Source organism: Schistocerca piceifrons, chromosome 1 (assembly GCF_021461385.2).
Source record: "Schistocerca piceifrons isolate TAMUIC-IGC-003096 chromosome 1, iqSchPice1.1, whole genome shotgun sequence".
NCBI classification, from domain to species: domain Eukaryota; kingdom Metazoa; phylum Arthropoda; class Insecta; order Orthoptera; family Acrididae; genus Schistocerca; species Schistocerca piceifrons.
The window spans coordinates 794,033,311-794,052,161 of NC_060138.1; the positions used below are offsets into that span (position 1 = coordinate 794,033,311).

At 38.9% G+C, this 18,851-nt stretch overlaps 1 protein-coding gene and 1 non-coding gene across 2 annotated transcripts in view; both read left to right on the forward strand.

The window, feature by feature from the left end:
* The window catches only part of LOC124713471 (receptor-binding cancer antigen expressed on SiSo cells), a 44,316-nt gene extending 25,803 nt beyond the window's left edge, over positions 1-18,513 (forward strand). The window contains exons 2-4 of the mRNA XM_047242950.1: positions 315-476; positions 922-1,041; positions 17,246-18,513. Of these exons, the coding sequence (XP_047098906.1) occupies positions 315-476; positions 922-1,041; positions 17,246-17,431 (468 nt within the window). The 3' untranslated portion in view covers positions 17,432-18,513. The remainder of the gene's footprint in view (positions 1-314; positions 477-921; positions 1,042-17,245) is intronic.
* Trnat-ugu lies at positions 4,489-4,560 on the forward strand. Its single transcript has one exon. It is a non-coding gene; the product is annotated as a tRNA-Thr (tRNA).
* Positions 18,514-18,851: the final 338 nt, after the last annotated feature.

Sequence of the window (18,851 nt, forward strand, 5' to 3'; positions counted from 1 at the left end):
TCTGGTGTGTGTGTGGGGGGGGGGGGGGGGGGGTCGGGGAAGAAACCACTCCATATTTCTTTAGATTATAGTCAATGTAAATGTTGCAGTAGAATTGTTTTGACTGACCCCCTGTCAACATATTGTACATTTTCTTACCTGTTATTGGAAGAGGCAAATTTGTGTTTCATTGTAGTTGATAGGTAATGAGTTTGGAACAGCACAGAAGTTTTAATTTAAAAGAACAATGTTTACTTTATTGTTCAAGAGTAAAATAACTTCTTTTGTCTCGTGGACAAGTTTATATAAAATTTTGTGTGTGTCATTTTTTTCAGGTTCAAGAGTTCCAGAACTGGAATTCCTGGCCTGATGGCCCAGATTCTGTAGTTGCAGAAAAAGCACAAACAAATCCTATTCAGCAGAAAATTGAAATGTACCGCCAGAAAGTAAAACAAACTGAAAACTTGGAGCCTGAGGAAGAACCAGACTTCTTTCAGGTGTGTGTTCCCTAATTTCAGTATATGTAGAGAACATAATTAGATTATTATTAGCAATGTCTTTCTGGACTAGAAGAGGGTGAGCCTAAGTAACTGTAACTGTTGTAGATTTGCTATTTAACCAAGTCAACAATTAATTGTAAGAAGCATTATTATCAGATAGTTCTGATATATGGCTTGATCAAATTCAGTACAGTTTTTCGAGGGTGCAAGAATGGAAAAAATGACTATTTCAGACATTAGTCTGTGTTGAAATAAATATAGAATAGATTCTAATGACATATGCTTTGAATGTTGTATATAGAAAATTAATCAGAAATATTGAGCATTGCATGAAACACAGTGAAATGAAATTATCTTGTAAATGGAATTAGAAACATTTTTTTAAATCTTTTTCTTTACATGCAATTGCATTCAGTAACAAAATACAAATATTTGGTTACAGGACATGACGCCCAGAATAACAAAACAGCCAAAAATTGTACTTAAAACAGAAACTGAATCAAGGTGGAATGATGGTGTTTCACCCCGCTTGACATTGGATGCTGATTCAATTGGATTTCCTGTAAGTGAATGAACTCTGTGTGTGTGTGTGTGTGTGTGGGGGGGGGGGGGGGGGGGGGGGGGGGTGAGAGAGAGAGAGAGAGAGAGAGAGAGAGAGAGAGAGAGAGAGGGAGGGGGGGGGGGGCAAGACACATTGAAGACTTGTTTGCAACATAGTGGGTTTACTTCTAAAAGGAAAATATTTCAGCAGATTTTTACAAGCAGGATTTTATTGTTAGTGTTCACTTTCAATTTTTATCCTTCTGTCAGAGTAATAACTTCATTACGTAATTAAATAAGTACATTAAATAATGTCCACATGATGAACAGAATTATACATCCTTTTTATTAAACAAAATATTTTAGATACAGGCATTTAACATTAAGTTTCATATGTACAAATATTTTGATTTTATAATATGTAATATATCTGGAACTATGGTTCATAATACAGCTAAAGACGTGGAGTTCTGCAGGTTAAAATCCGTTAAACCTAAACGTTATGAGACTTTTCTGTTTCATAATAGAAGAAAAGAAAAGGAAAAACATTCATGCACATATGTTAAATTAGACATTGAGATAACTTTACATCTTGGCTGTTCAGCTGAAGATGTTGCTCTTGGGGATTTCTGAACTGGGCAGTTGGATGTTAACTGCAGGTTTGACAGCTGAAGTTAGGAGCAGTGAGGTACATCAGCAGCCAGAAGTGTGAAATAACTAACTGATAAACTGAAATCAGCTGTGCAAAGTCTTGGAATTTGTTTGAGAACTCATAGCAAGTGTTTCCAATTCTGAAGTGTAGTCAGTCATGCCTGATCCACATCATTGCATTGAGTTCCAGGAAATGTGTCATATTACAAACTTGAAGCTGGTGTTTTAAAAGGTTTTAGTTTTGTTTGAAAGCCTCAGTAGTTAGAAATGATTCTCCCCTTGCACTGTTGGATTTAATGAATTCAAATAATTGGTGATGTTGGCCATAAAAGTGAGGTTAACTGTCAGTGATGATCTCTTTTTTACTTATCTCTAGAAATGTTGCAATCCCTTCTCACAAATTAAGGACATCTTCAGGACTTGTACACAGCTTAACCACCAAACTTCAGGGCAGTATTGAATGTTAGCATTTTCGACTTCGATGTCAGACAAGAATTACTTAAATGTATAATTTCTTAATTGATGTTACTAAATATAGTTCACAGCATGGACAACAATCTTCATTTTGTGACTAACTGTAACTGATTTAGCACATAGTGTGTCTTGATGTATAGAGCAATGAACTGCAGCTGTCAGTGACAACCCGGCAGATTCCAATTTCTCTGTTATCAAGCTAGTAAGACCACTTCACTCTCCCTGCATTCATAGTTCACCACTTCAGTCCAAAGGAATTGGTTAACAGCTCCATGACATCAAAAATGTCCTGGCTGATAGTGACCTGAAGTGAAATTAAACTCGGAAACTCCTCCATCACCCCTAGTTTGTGGCATTTACTTGCTGCACAAAAATCACCAACTGGGCTGGATCTGACATGTCAGTAGAATTGTCAGCTGTGATGGAGAATGCTGTGAACTGGAGTGCCCTCTGAGTCAGCTGATGCTGTACATCTGCAGCCATATCAGCAGTGTAGTGTTCCACTATATGATGAGAAAGCACGATTTGCTCAAACTTTGAGACTTGTTCTGGATAAAATTGTTCCACTGCATCTGCTATACATTCCTTAATGTATTCTCCATCACAAAGTTGCCTTGAAAGCTATTATGTAACTCACTTGGAGCAATGGCCTTACAATGTCATCTCCCTCCTGTACAAACAAATTGTATGTTTTTAAATAATCATATCTTCAAATTTCTCACAAAATGGTGATTAATTTTCATTTGTGTTAACCACTTTCTTCAGTTTTATTTGGTTATGCATTTATGTACTTTTCTCTTTAAGCCTTCATCACACATAATTTATAGGAATTTGTCATTATTTACGTGTGCATAACGTTGTTTTTTCTTTTGTTTCCCTATAATTTTCTGTTGTGTATCATATCGTTCATATGCATGGTGTTACAGTGATGTTCGAATGAGAGCTTCTGCAAGCTCATAATTGTGCAGTGGCATATTAAGCACTTTGCTTGTCCTTCAAACAATGCAGAAAAGTTAAGCAATTGCCATTCTGTGTTGAACAATATGGCTTCTTCAATTTTTTATTTATTTATTTATTTTTTGGATAAATGCGTAGATTCCGTAGTTTTCCAAAGGCAGAATGTAAATCTGTTATTTCCCTCTCACCCCTCTGTGTCAGTCATTGCACTTGGAACACTAGGCAGGAGTATGGCTGGGGAAAGGAGGCACTGGTGCCCATGGAACACTCTTTGGACAGGCCTGTTTTTGTGGATTAGATTGGATAAATTTTCATTTCAGAGATCCATAGTAAGGGGATAACCAGGAATGCAGAAAAATTGTAACACAAGAATACTTAATGCATATTTAAAAGAAAAAAGAGGTTGGTAATTTTCCTTCTACAGATTCTAACTTAAATGGTCCTAAAGGATGTAGAACATGTAAAAAATCTGAAACATACTAATTGAAGAGGCAATACCAAACTTGTCGCAGACAGACTTGTAAATGTATATACACAGAAGTACATTTATTAATCTTAAGCTAATGTAGCCACACATCATCAGATAGAAAGCAGTTTACAATACTTATCAACATTGATCACATTACTGCACTGATAATGTGCGGAAGTCAGATTTTATATAACACATACTTTATGTGATATTATTAACAACACATAAATGGATTGGTTCTACTAAGAAATTAATCAGTGTTGTGAAATAAGGTGACCATAAATAAATCTTTTAGGCTCCTCTTAAACTGAACTTTATCAGTAGCTAAATTTTTGTGGATACTGGCAAATTTTTGAAAATGTGTATTCGTGAGCAAAGGATGCCATTCAGGAGGAAAATAAGTGACTTAAAATGTTTATGTAGGTTATTCTTATTTTTTCTGGCATTGATTCCACTGGTTTGGAAAAGGAGCTATTTAATTTATGAGGAATTTCATAAAGGAATAAAAATATTGGGGAGTAGCAGTTAGTACCTCCAGTTCCTTGGCTAGACCTGTATGGGACAGTGAGGAGTTCACAGCACAAATAATTTTTAAGGCATTATTTTTTATTTTTGACTGAATCACTTTTTATGATACAACCATAACTGCTTTCCGCCTTCAAAGGCCATCTTCAGATGCTATGGGTGGCATTTGATGAACAAGTGTTCTTGCTCTGATGGAATTACATTTTCCTGGAGACAGAAGAATCTGAACTTTATCTTTGATAAGGATAGTAGTGGGAATGCTAGTGTAATGTCAGAGAGCCTCAGAAGTACTGACAATTTAAGAATGGGAAAATAGGCTGAGAGTGTGAATTGAAGTTCGTGTTAAAGACGGCACTGGACAAAAATAGTCTGTGCAGCTGTGGTAGTCACAATGCTATGGTAGTGTAGTGGTTAGCATGTCTGCCTTGTAAGCAGGAGACCTGTGTTCAAGTCCCAGCTGTGGCACAAATTTTAATTAATTACTTCAGCTTCTACCATTGTCGAAGATAAAGTGTCCATGCATTGTCAATCACGTCTCCACAAACGGAATGTCATTTTTTCCAAATAAGTTATATTACACACTTTTGAACTTGGAGAACTTACGCCTGGGTTGGCGAGTTACCTTAAAAAATGATCCCATATGGTGTTGTGGAATGAAAGTCGGCAAAATATTCTACCTGTTTTCAGAAGTGACAATATCTACATTGCAAGTAAAACTCATTCAGGTGCTTCAGCAGCTCTGTAGTATTCTCCTTCCAATTGAATTTATTATCAAGTTTTTGTTGCAAGAATTTAACACTTTCAACCTCTTCTGTCTGCCTATGTTCTAGATGTAGGTGTTGTGGTCTAAAGTCCGAAGACTGGTTTGATGTAACTCTTCACTGTAGTGGTCATGTGCAAGCATCTTCATCTTAGAGTAACTGCTGCAAATTACGTCTGTTGCTTCGTCAAGCCTTGCTTATCCCATTTGAAGAGGTCGTTAGAAGAAAGTGCTAATCCACAAGGCCATAGTTTTGTGTTAGTGTATGCTATAGGTGTAGATAAATCTGTAAATCATAAGACAATAGATTTATATGTAACTCTTTCTAAAAGGTGTTACACTATTTCCTTAGCCAAGTAATGTGCCATATTGATAAAAAAAAAATTCTTAGAAAGTTCTAGAACATAGTTTACTTGTAACATTGTCTCTACTATTGTGGGTTAGCATTGTCTTCATCAAAACAAACATGGAAACATTTTGATAGCAGATGTGTGACTTCTACTATCATAAATTAAGACATAGTAGACACACTAAACATATTTATTACAGTAATCTTGGCAAAGTAACAATGTCAGGTTTTCTGTGCTTCCTACTACTGACTACAGTTTCAATGGTGTGCTTCTCCCTAAAAATAAATATGCAATAATCAAACAATGGAAAATCCAGTATAGAATGTTTCTGACGAAGGCTCGAAGGCTTTGGTGGCCGTAAGCTCACTTTCTGACAGTCTTTTTGTTGTGCCTATCTGTGACACAGCACCTCCACTATATGATGAGTAGCAGATATACATAAATGTTTGCAGAGGAATAAGACATGATAAAAACAGTGCTAACCTACAGTGTTTGGTGTTAGGGCCAAAACAGTGCTAACCTTCAAACACATTAATTATAGGTTTACCTAGTGTTACAGCGTAAAATGTACCAGTGACTGTAACGACATTACAGGCGTACATTGATACATATTACATTTATTTTTTATACTGTTGACATTAAATACTACTACAAATTTTAACAAATACTATGTCTAATACCTTTTGATGTTGGTCTGCAGCATGCCACTATTTTCTTCCAAGATAAGAACACAAATATTGCAAGACAAAACAATGTATGTAGATGACAAATGCTTTCTAGCTGTTGGAACTACTTACTGCCAGCACATACTTTTGTGGAAACCATGGCATATAGTGTGGTCAGATTTATTTTCACTAAATTGAGTGTTAGCACTTTCCTCCGTCTGTCCCTTCATTTTACATTTTCTCTTTACATTGGTCATCAGCAGTTATTTCGCTTCCACTACTTTTAGTGTCATATTTTATACTGAAATTCCCTTAGTATTGCCTGATTTAATTTTACCACATTCCATTGCTCTTGTTCACTGTTGTTGATATTCGTATTATAACTTCTTTCTAAGCCACTAACCATTCCATTCAACTGATCTTCCAAGTCCATTGCCATTTCTGACAGAATGACAATGTCACTGGAAAACTGCAATGTTCTAAATTCTTCTACCTGAATTTTAATTGTTTTTTTGCACTTCTCCTTGGTTTCCTTTACTGCTTGCTCAATTTACAGTTTGAATAATGTCAGGGCTATCTCACTCTCTTACTAAAAACAGCTCCCCATTACAACTGCAGTATGGTTTCTGTGTGATAACCTTTCACTCCCTGTACATTGTCCCTGCTACCTGTGTAGTTTCCAAATTCTGTATTCCAGTCAACATCATCAGAATCTCTCTCGTACCCTACATACAAATGATGTAAATACAATTTGGTTTCTGTACAGGTTGTTGATAATCTTTCACATCTTGTATTTTAGACAGTTCAGTGACAAAGAATCGATTATTAATAATTTATCAATGTACATGAAAATGTGCTTGATTACTGTTTGTCACAATGTTGATATTACCGGCAAACAAATCAAACTTAACAGCTACATCTACATCTATACTCTGCAAACCACTGTGAAGTGCATAGCAGAGGTTACGACCCATTGTACTAGTTCTTAGGATTTTTTCCCATTCGACATATGGAGCATGAGAAGAATAATGGTTACCGTATTTACTCGAATCTAAGCCGCACTCGAATCTAAGCCGCACCTGAGAAATGAGACTCGAAATCAAGGAAAAAATATTTTCCCGAATCTAAGCCGCACCTGAAATTTGAGACTCGAAATTCCAGGGGAGAGAAAAATTATATGCCGCATCTCCAAATCGAAACAAAGTTGGTCCACTGTAATATGAGACACAATTTAGGTCGAATGAATGACGATACAGCTACAGTAGTTTGGTTCGAATCGTAAGTTAGCAGTTAAGCTTTACCAGGTAGCTATTGCTATGCATCAGGCGCTCCGTCCGTATTTATACGGGTACCCTTCCTTTTCCACGTGCTTCTTCTGGTTTGAATTGATAGCTTATTTTTCTTTGATCTGATAAGCGCAGTTTTCTTTGTTAAATGTGTTTACGTCACTCTAAGGTGAAAATGCGTTACTGTACTGTGTCATGCATTGTTTGTCGCATTCTGATAGTGCGTGTTTACGGCCTGTCGCCGCTCGCGGCATGGCTTGCTTTTGTGCGCGCTACCGCCACTTTTTTTAAAAAAATAGGAATCGTCTCATTAGCGAAACAATGGCAAGAAACTGCTATTTGTTGTTACTCACACTGCTGCTTTCTTTGATAATGATCAACAAGAACCAAAAAATAGACTGCGTATGATAGAAGATGTTCAGAACGAGAGTCTAGCGAAAATTTTTCTCCGTTTGAAAATCTTCGCAGGCGCCTCTTTAGTACATTACATTCTACACAGAAATTAGTCATCTTAGATTTAAAAATCTAGTCAATTGCCGTGCTTCATTTCTGACTGTATCACTATTAAGCATAAGAATAATGCGAATATAAACATGACATGATATTTATATTCTTCCGCGTTTGCTGTTGTCTCACTCTAGTTTCGTAGTTTATTAGGCAGACCGGATTTAAGTGAGATAGCAGCAAACATGAAACAATACATGGCAAAATGTTTATATGCGTATTATTCTTATGGTGACGAGAATACTGCATGTGATTCACAATTTATAAAAGTTCCTATTATAGCAACCATCTCTTCTCACAGATAGGAAAAAAATCAGTAAGTAGAGTTGGCCATATTGACAAACATCCCAAACAGTCTTGCCAGTCGGATTTTCGTAGTACATTGAAAATAGCTCGTCTTCCACCTTTTTTTTAAATTTATTTACTGACGCAGACGTTTTGGCGCCAGTATTTATCTTTGTGCCTACAAAACATGCCTGTGTAGCGCTACATATATTCGACGGCAGAAGTAAGTTGTGGCGGCACCCACCAACTTTTTTCAGAATTTCTGCTGGCTTTGCACTCGATTCTAAGCCGCAGATGGTTTTTTGGATTACAAAAACCGGAAAAAAAGTGCGGCTTAGATTCGAGTAAATACAGTAAATGCCTCTTTGAGTGTTGCAATTAATCTAACCTTATATATACGTTGAGAATGTGGGTTTCGCGGGAGGCGTGCCAGAGATAAATCCCTGCAGTCGCCCTGTGCTCTGTGTCCTCGGTGGCTCAGATGGATAGAGCATCTGCCATGTAAGCAGGAGATCCCGGGTCTGAGTCCCAGTCGGGGCACACATTTTCATCTGTCCCCGTTGACGTATGTCAACACCTGTAAACAGCTAAGGGTGTTTCTTTCATTGTAATTTAATCTAATCTTGCCCACACGATCCCTGTGAGAGTGATATGTAGGATTTGTAGTATATTCCTAGAGTAGTCATTTAAAGCTGGTTGTTGAAACTTTGGTAGACTCGGTGTAGTTTCAGTAGATCTTAAAGAGTCTGCCAGTTCAATTCATTCAACATCTGTGTGACACACTCGTGTGGGTCAAACAAACCTGTGACCACTTGTGCTGCCCTCCTCTTGTAATGTTCAATATCTCCTGTTTGTCATCTTTGGTAGGGGTCCCCACACTTAACTAATATTCTGGGATGTGTCGCACAAGTTGTTTGTAAGCAATCTCCTTTATAGACTGACTGCATTTCATCAGTATTCTACCAATAAACCGAAGTCTATCACCCGCTTTACCCATGCCTGAGCCTATGTAATCATTCCGTTTCCTATCCCTACAAAGTGTTACATCCAGGTATTTGTACGAGTTCACCAATTCCAATAGTGAGTCATTGATATTATACTTACAGGATAGTATGTTTTTCCATTTTGTGAAGTGCACAATTTCGTATATCTGAATATTTAAAACAAGTTGCAAACCTTACAGCACTTTGAAATCTTATCAAGGTCTGATAGGATATTTGTGCAGCTTTTTTCAGGTACTTCATTATAGAAGCGATGATCAAAAAGTTTCCCTTTTAGGGCATTGCTGCAGTGTATATGCAACATAGCATGACTCTGATGCAGGTAGATAGGCAAGGGATTTAGTGCAGCATTTACATCTTTCTGATGTACATGCTGTGAATCTGGAAATGTGAACTATGGCGATGTTATTGATGGATGACTCCAAACAGGTCCAGTGTGCTCTTATTCTCTTCTTTAATGATGAAGGTTGAACACCAGTAGAGATACTTCAGAGAATGAAGAATTTGTATGGGGCCTCATGTCCATTAAAAACCACCATTTTGGACTGGTGTGCCAAGTTCTGACAAAGGCTGCTGCTGCTGCTTCACGGTAACATACTTCCTCTTATTGCAGATGTTGTAATATCGAAATTACACCAACTCAAATGGGGGACACTTGAACACCCGTCCTATAGCTCTGATCTCAGCCCTGTGCAATTATCATGCCTTTGGTCCTATAAAAAAGACCTTGAAGAGTTGATGATTCCTACCAGATGAAGATGTGCAGCAGGCAGTTATGGACTTTTTAACACAGTGGGTTACTGTATTTGAGCAGACGGGTATCTTCAGCTTGCTGGGTTGGTGAAATAATTCCCTCAGTGCTCACAGCAATTTTGCCTGCCAATTCTGGACTGTATGGCCTTCAAATGGAAACTTTTTGATTGCCCCTGAATCAGCTGCAGAAAGTCTAAGGTGATGTTACTGATGAAAGTTAATTAGTATATACAATGTACACAAGAGAAAGTAAGCTGCCCTTGGTGAAACCCTGTTGGACACCATATGTAATTAGTTCCCTGTTAATGTCCGATTGTAGGATTTGTACTCCACTTGAAATTTTCCAGAAGTGCTGGTCATTAGGTAAAAGACACATTACATGGCGCTTAACCTATCCAATGTGTGCGAAGATCTCAGGCACCTTTTATTCAAATAGATTTATGTTTGTATCTGATATATAGATGGTAACCAGTCTGACTTGGTGAGAGGGAGGGGGTGGGGGTACCCTCACAGTCATACCCTTTGACAATGCGGGCATTGCACTACTGATACTTGAGCTGTAGGCTACTTGTCTGTGCCGAGGGATAGGTGTTGCCTGTCCAATATGTGACTCTGGTGCGCTACAGCTACTGTTCCAGATAGCCTTTGCCATGGCAGTGGTGCCCGTGGGGAGAGCCTCCGATTGGAAGGAGAGGCCTCATGGCTGACGATGTGCAATGAAATGGATCAAACTTGTCCATGTACTGGTGCTTGTGCCAATACAAACATATCATCCAAAATAAAAGGGAATTAAAATTCAAAGAATTTCCAACACTCCCCCCTCTGATCACTCCATGGGATGAGGGCCAGACAGTTTGCCCGGTTCTTGGTATCTACCAATGGAGAATCTTTTGTGACAATGAAGCCACTGTTTTTCATCAAAAATGTCGAGGATAAGTTCGGAGAATTTGCTCCAACAGAGAAATGAGGAATGGGTCTCTGTTGCTCAAAACTTTGCATGCTAACTAGTCATAGACACTAACGACTATGACAGTCTTGCAAATATACCAATGACTATGACAGTCTTGCAAATATACCAATCTCGATCACTTTTCATAAAAACCTCAGTAGCATTCAGGGTCTTATCTTTCATCAGGATCTAACATTACAGAAAGATAAATAACTACATGCTAAACTCCAGCAGTGCAGATTACATTTTGTTTGCCTTGTTCACAGAGAACTTAAGAGTAATAGAGTGGATACTGGGGCATTTATCCTAGCCTTTGAAAGAAATGTTGTAACTGAGTAGGCCTGATATCCATCCCTATTTTCCACCATCTATGAGATGCTTTAGATGCCAACCGTTTAGATATATGTCCTCCCACTATACTAGTGTCCCTGCCTGCAGGGCATGTGCTGAGCATTGTATGAGAACCTATCTTGTGAGTAATCATCTGAATGTGTCAGTTACCTAGAATACCACACTCCTTGTTTGCCAGCATGTCCATTGTTCAAGACTATAAAGTGCAAGACTGTGTGTCTCATCAAGGTGTTATTACCCTTACAATATGTTATCGATTGTTGGAAATATACTGACAAAGTCTACATTTTCTATAATGATGACACTACCTCAAACATAAACTCCCTGCCCTGGTTTAGCAGGCTGTGGCTGAAAGAGCCCTAAGCTGTAGGTCATAGAGAAGATCAACTTCCATACCAGAAATAAAAATGGGAAAGTCCTCACATATAACAAAACTTCACAGGGATAGAAAGGAAAAATTGAAAGTGAAACCTGATTCAGCAGTTCCAGCTGATTGTGAGGCCAGCCTCTGAATAATAATTGAGAACCACATTCTTATGTTGGATACAAACCACTAGTAAAGTAACTTCCACTTCACTGCTCTTCCAGACACAAATACATATTTTTTGTAATTTTTCGCCTCAGAACAACTAGAAACTGAAAATTTGGCGCCATTAGTGGTTAGAGATATTTTTTGAGGCAGCTTTTCTGTAACAAGAGGCTTCACCATTTATTATGGTAGTAGCACTGTCACAGTGTCGTGGCAGATGAAACAAATAGCCACATCAGAGCAGGTTGACAACAGGAATGAAAGTGAGTGGTGTTTTTCTTGATATATCAATAAATTGTGCATAAATTACCATAATATATAAAGTATTCTAATCACATGATAGTTTCAGCCATCTTCCAGGTTCCATCCGTACATTAACCGTGACATTAGTATCTTTGGTTCTTAAAACTAATCATTCATTTTTGAACTGCAAAACTGCCAGATAAGAAGTGCAATGACAACACTTCTAAGCACAAACGCTGGTTTGGCTGAACTGCTTAGGAGAACAGTGGAACTATAGAGCTCTGTCTGTATCCTTGGAGTCACTGCAGTTACATGGCTACAGATGCACCACTGAAAACAGTTCCATTCTGTTGGATTAAAGTGATCCCAGGAGACAGTCACATGGCTTAAGTCATCTCGGCCACCCCATTTGTATCATACCTTTAGCAGTGCATGCACTTTTAGTGAGGCGAAACTGAACCAATTTGGTTGTGTTTATAATCCATGCAGGTTTTTGCTGCTGTTGAAGAGAGTAGAGGTTGGGGGTGAATGACCTATACAGTGGGTGGTGGAGCTGGCCCATTAATGATGCGGAAGGCTGTCAGCTGTCCACTCTGAAAGTGGCTGCAGCACTGTGTTCAGTAGGTACCAGGAAGACATCTGAAATCCAGTCATAAAACAGCAGTGTCAGTTATTTGTTTATATCGTGCCAGAATATGAAGTCGAGGTGGTGCTAGGCGGCAGCCAGTGCCCTCAAGATGCAGGCTGCCCATGGTTGGTGAAGCGTGCTTAGATCAGCAAGTGACCTTTTACCATGCCCCGTGTGCTGTGTTTGCCTTGCCCAGCATGTGGTGGGGTAATGTGGTCAGCACTACAGCAGTATAGTGCTGCATCACCTCCCAAGTAGTCAGTCAGTGCTCTGCTATGAACGACTCCAGAAAGTCGGTCATGGTAGCAGAGCAGCTGTCGGACTGGTGGATGTGCCGTGGAGTGCAGGGTCAAACAGTCAACCGCAGAGCAGACAGCAGCTTCATTGCTGCCAGCAATGCTGTGTGTGCACAGGGTGACAGACAACAGCAGTTCATAGCTTTCTCATGGCGGTGACTGATATGACTTGTCTCAGATGGGCACTATTTATGTGAGCTCAGTCCACCACTATATTGGCTGTTTACTACTAATTCTTACATCCTAAGGTTGACCTGGTCATCAGATAACTAGGGTTAAGTAAGCTCAAGTGGGTAGGTGGTTTTTCGTTTTAAGTATATACAGGCTGCACAAAGAAGACTCAAGACTACAGTGGTTCTCAAAACTGAAACATTTTATCATCGCTGCTCTGTGGTGCCAATAACTATGACACTGCTGCATGTGCTGGAGTGTTTGATCTTCAGTAATGCATGCTTTTTGAGTTGCTAGTAGCTCACCCAGTGAGTGAAAAAGGGCGGACTCCTTCGTTCCTTTGAGTTAGGTTAGGCGGGAGTACATTTCAATGATCTATCTGGCCAGTACTACAAAGGCTGCATCATATTCACTAAGTTTGTTTTGGTTACAGTAGCCAGAAGATTAAAAGTGGTCCAAAAGTGTCCCAAGTTGTATCTTTAATTAGCAAACTGCTGCCATGCTGCTCTAACTGTATGACACCCCCAGGTTGATCTTGCTCATAGCAACTTATAATAACCATTTGGGGTTTGTACATGGAGTATATGCAATGTACCACTGCTCTTTGAAAATAAAGTTAGTGCCAGTATGTCCTTTGTCCATTGTATTGTTCTGTTACTGCCCTGCCCCCCCCCCCCCCATACCCCCCTCCCCACTTCTTCTCAGAATAACTGTATCAGTTCTGTATGGCTTTTGTGTAAAACTGTTTCCTGTTCCTTGCTTCTATACTAAAGATAGAATGCCACCGTATGCTCATCTTATACAATTAATTACAACCAAACACACCCACCATTTGAAGTACACTGCCAAATGAAACCAAACAAAATGATCAATTCTCCAACTTCCTATATTAAAAAGACAAATAACTATGAAAAATAGTCAAAACATAATACATCCATTAGCAATGATTCCCTGAATCCTATACTGTCCTCTACACATACCCACTGGTATATCCTTAAAGTGAGCTGCTAGACCATTAATCTCCCATGTTCCCATCAGTGCTCTATAGCACAAGACAAAATCACTCAGAACACCAGAAGAGTCTACAGTGTAATCCACTAAACATTCCAACATGGAAAATAAAACATACAAGGATCATAAATCACAAAAAAATGTACGCATAAAATACGGATAGAACCTTCTAATTATCATTGGCACAAAAACGATTCTAGTGATGCCACCCATCAAAATGAAGTTGGGTTTGGAAGTTCCTCTGGTGATCCAAAGTAATGGCATATGTTGTCACATTATAATCTTATAGGATGGGTAGTAAAGACATGACTGCCTTCAAAACCTAGCTGTTTCATTGCCCTGAAGAGAACTCCTGCAGATACTGTCAAAATATTAGATTCTGTTTTATAGTTGTTTTTACACTTGCAAAATAACACTGCCCTATAATTAAAAGGATTTTATTTAACTTGACACTGGATGTGGATGCCTACAGACTTCTGATTTTTTTTCACCGAAGTGTTCAGTATCCAGTAGTGCTTGTCATACATTCATCAGGATTTTTTGGAATTCGTTTTGGAAAATGTTTTATGTGGAGTGTTCATGAACGCATTGTAGCACACATAATGAGAACTGAGGCACACTTGATGTAAATTCTGCGATGCCATACTGTCATATCAACAGTTTGATGATGTGTAGTACTTTTTGGTTGTAATAGTGACTACCTGCTATAATTATTTGTTGCAAGTTATCATTGTTATCATTGACAAAAGCCCGTACCGAGCTACTGAGCGTCTCTCCTGCAGAGTCTTCCACTGGAGTTTATCTATCATCTCCGTAACGCTTTCGCGATTACTAAATGATCCTGTAACGAAGCGCGCTGCTCTCCGTTGGATCTTCTCTATATCTTCTATCAACCCTATCTGGTACGGATCCCACACTGCTGAGCAGTATTCAAGTAGTGGGCGAACAAGCGTACTGTAACCTATTTCCTTTGTTTTCGGATTGCATTTCCTTAGGATTCTTCCAATGAATCTCAGTCTGGCATCTGCTTTACCGACGATCAACATTATATGATCATTCCATTTTAAATCACTCCTAATGCGTACTCCCAGATAATTTATGGTATTAACTGCTTCCAGTTGCTGACCTGCTATATTGTAGCTAAATGATAAGGGATCTTTCTTTCTGTGTATTCGCAGCACATTACACTTGTCTACATTGAGATTCAATTGCCATTCCCTGCACCATGCATCAATTCGCTGCAGATCCTGCTGCATTTCAGTGCAATTTTCCATTGTTACAACCTCTCGATACACCACAGCATCATTCGCAAAAAGCCTCAGTGAACTTCCGATGTCATCTACAAGGTCATTTATGTATATTGTGAGTAGCAACGGTCCTATGACACTCCCCTGCGGCACACCTGAAATCACTCTTACTTCAGAAGACTTCTCTCCATTGAGAATGACATGCTGCGTCCTGTTATCTAGGAACTCCTCAATCCAATCATACAATTGGTCTGATAGTCCATATGCTCTTACGTTGTTCATTAAACGACTGTGGGGAACTGTATCGAACGCCTTGCGGAAGTCAAGAAACACGGCATCTACCTGTGAACCCGTGTCTAAGGCCCTCTGAGCCTCGTGGACGAATAGCGCGAGCTGGGTTTCACATGACCGTCTTTTTCGAAACCCATGCTGATTCCTACAGAGTAGATTTCTTGTCTCCAGAAAAGTCATTATACTCGAACACAATACGTGTTCCAAAATTCTACAACTGATCGACGTTAGAGATATAGGTCTATAGTTCTGCACATCTGCTCGACGTCCCTTCTTGAAAACGGGATGACCTGTGCCCTTTTCCAATCCTTTGGAACGCTATGCTCTTCTAGAGACCTACGGTACACCGCTGCAAGAAGGGGAGCAAGTTCCTTCGCGTACTCTGTGTAAAATTGAACTGGTATCCCATCAGGTCCAGAGGCCTTTTCTCTTTTGAGCGATTTTAATTGTTTCTCTATCCCTCTGTCGTCTATTTCGATATCTACCATTTAGTCATCTGTGTGACAATCTAGAGAAGGAACTACAGTGCAATCTTCCTCTGTGAAACAACTTTAGAAAAAGACATTTAGTATTTCGGCCTTTAGTCTGTCATCCTCTGTTTTAGTACCATTTTGGTCACAGAGTGTCTGGACATTTTGTTTTGACCCACCTACCGCTTTGACATAAGACCAAAATTTCTTACGATTTTCTGCCAAGTCAGTACATAGAACTTTACTTTCGAATTCATTGAACGCCTCTCGCATAGCCCTCCTCACACTACATTTCGCTTCGCGTAATTTTTGTTTGTCTGCTAGGCTTTGGCTATGTTTATGTTTGCTGTGAAGTTCCCTTTGCTTCCGCAGCAGTTTTCTAACTCGGTTGTTGTTCCACGGTGGCTCTTTTCCATCTCTTACGATCTTGCTTGGCACATACTCATCTAACGCATACGTATATCTCGCGAAGAGACCATGAGGATAAAATCAGAGAGATTAGAGCCCACACAGAGGCATACTGACAATCCTTCTTTCCACGAACAATACGAGACTGGAATAGAAGGGAGAACCGATAGAGGTACTCAAGGTACCCTCCGCCACACACCGTCAGGTGGCTTGCGGAGTATGGATGTAGATGTAGATGTAGATTGTGTTCTAGACTGGTCTCCCACTTAATGCCTCTTTTTTGCAGACAATCTGTTCATGTAGTCCATCCTAATGCGCTTCATGAAATAATTCAAAGCTTCAATTTACCATTGGTTCCCCCTGTATTCTGTATGGAGGCTGTGGGCTCATCTGTGAGAGTCTCTGAGCACTGAAGGCATATTGCCTGTCTTATTTCAAGTCCCAGTTTTAACTTGTCATCACAGAGTGCAAACATAAACAAGAGAAATAATTTCAGATCATTTGCCATTATCAGTTGTAGGCACTGACAGTGTAATTTAGCATAAATTTATTATTTATGAGAAGATTACTCTGTAATTTAGCAGTTTAGCTATCCACAAATGGCCAGAGGTTCTTAGTGTTTCTGAATTTGGTTCATCATGTCATCATACATGTTGGGGGCTACTGGTACTTTCGTGACATTTTGTTAATCTTGATATCGGGAACTCATGACTAAGATTCTGTATGCTTCATTCTCTCTCTTTACCTCCCCCCCCCCTCTTCTTTTAAAGAAATAAGCAGAGCATCACATACGAAATTGCTGTCCTTGGAAAGTATAAGAGAGAGGGAAACATAATTAATTGTTTCCATACTAATAATTGTTGAGCAGTATTAACTGAGCTTCCTGTAAATACCTTTCCTAAACATGTGAAATTATAGGAATATAAAACGAAATCTGTATATTTTGTTGCAGACAGCAGAGCTAGAGACATGGGAAGAAGGCTCTGGTTGGGAGGATCAGAGTAAAGGTGGATGGGACACAGCTGATGCACTTCGTGAAAAAAGGCGCCAAGAGCGCCAGCAGCGTGCTTTGGAATTACAACAGAAAAAGCAACAGCAGCAACGGGTTACCGGCCTTGGTCTGCGCATTGCTAGCTGACAGTATTGGTACTCGCACAAATATATTTGGCATTTGGGCATGTCAATTTTTCTTCAGATCATGCCAAGCAAATTTCATTTCTGCTATTTCTCTGGGACTGCAAAGAACAGCTCACTTGCAGCTCTATTTCTTTGATTCTGATTTGACAATCATGGAAAATATCATTCCATTCACAAGTGCAGTATTGTCGATTTATGGAAGGTCTGAATTACAAACGTGATTTGTATTTGTAATGTAAGGGGTGTGTATGTGCATAGGTGTGTGTGTACATGTGGGTGATTGTGCATTCATGAGTATGTGTGCACGCACAGTTAACTGCATAATGACTGTCTCAAAAAGAATGTAAAATAATATGGCACTGGTCACATTCTTGTTTGATTGTAACTAAGGTTGTTAGATTATTGTGTGCTGTTTTACAAATATTATTTGTGGTTTATTGTTAAAAGGGGCAATATCTTGTCAAGTTTCTTGGTCTCTGTTCACATAATTTTTATTTACAATGTAGAAGCATTTTACTGCTAAAAATGTGATATCTCCTGCATTTTCATGTGTAACAGCTGTTTTGTAAGAGGTTGTTGATAGGTACTGATTTTTGATTAAAGTTACAATTGTTAATAATGATCTGTCATGAAGAAAATCCCTATGCCTTTCAGATAGCATTGGAAACAGTTACAGCTAATAAGACAACATACTTTATTTGAGCTTATTTTAAAGCTGTAAAGTTATTTTTTTGATGATGAAGTAACAACATTTCAAGTACTGGATGGCATTAGTTTTCTTCTCCAGTAGCTACAATTAAAAAATGAAAGGAAGAGAGAAATTGAAGCAGTTGACAAAAGGTACAGAAATAAATCTTAATAAATATTAACAAACTCACAATAGGAGTGAAATACAACATTTCACGTGACTTGGAGGGCATGAGAGTCTAGAAAGTAAATAATGTGCTGTAGTTTAGAAGACCTTCACTTGATTAGTGAGCTACTATGATGAACATGAATTAATTGTGTCTTGCAAAAAACATTTGGTCAGAAGACAAAGGTGTAAAGAAAATGCATATATGTAAATAAATATTTGGCATGTAACTTGATGCAGTTGCTCCGTTATTCCTTTCTTCCCGCATTTTGCAAATATTTCGAGTACAATACTTGAAGTCCATAGTTCCTGCTTAATACTTGCAGACACAACATAAAAAACAGCCTAATTGCACATAATTTATTCATATAGCACATTCCATCACAACTCTGTCTGGTTAATGATTTTCTACATCTACATGCATACACTGCAAGCGACTATTACACATAGCGGAGGATACCTTGTACCAATGTTACTCATTTCCTTTCTTGTTCCACTTGCAAAAAGAGTGAGGGAGGAACGACACACTGTACACCTCCACAGGAGCTATATTTTCTCTTATGTTGTA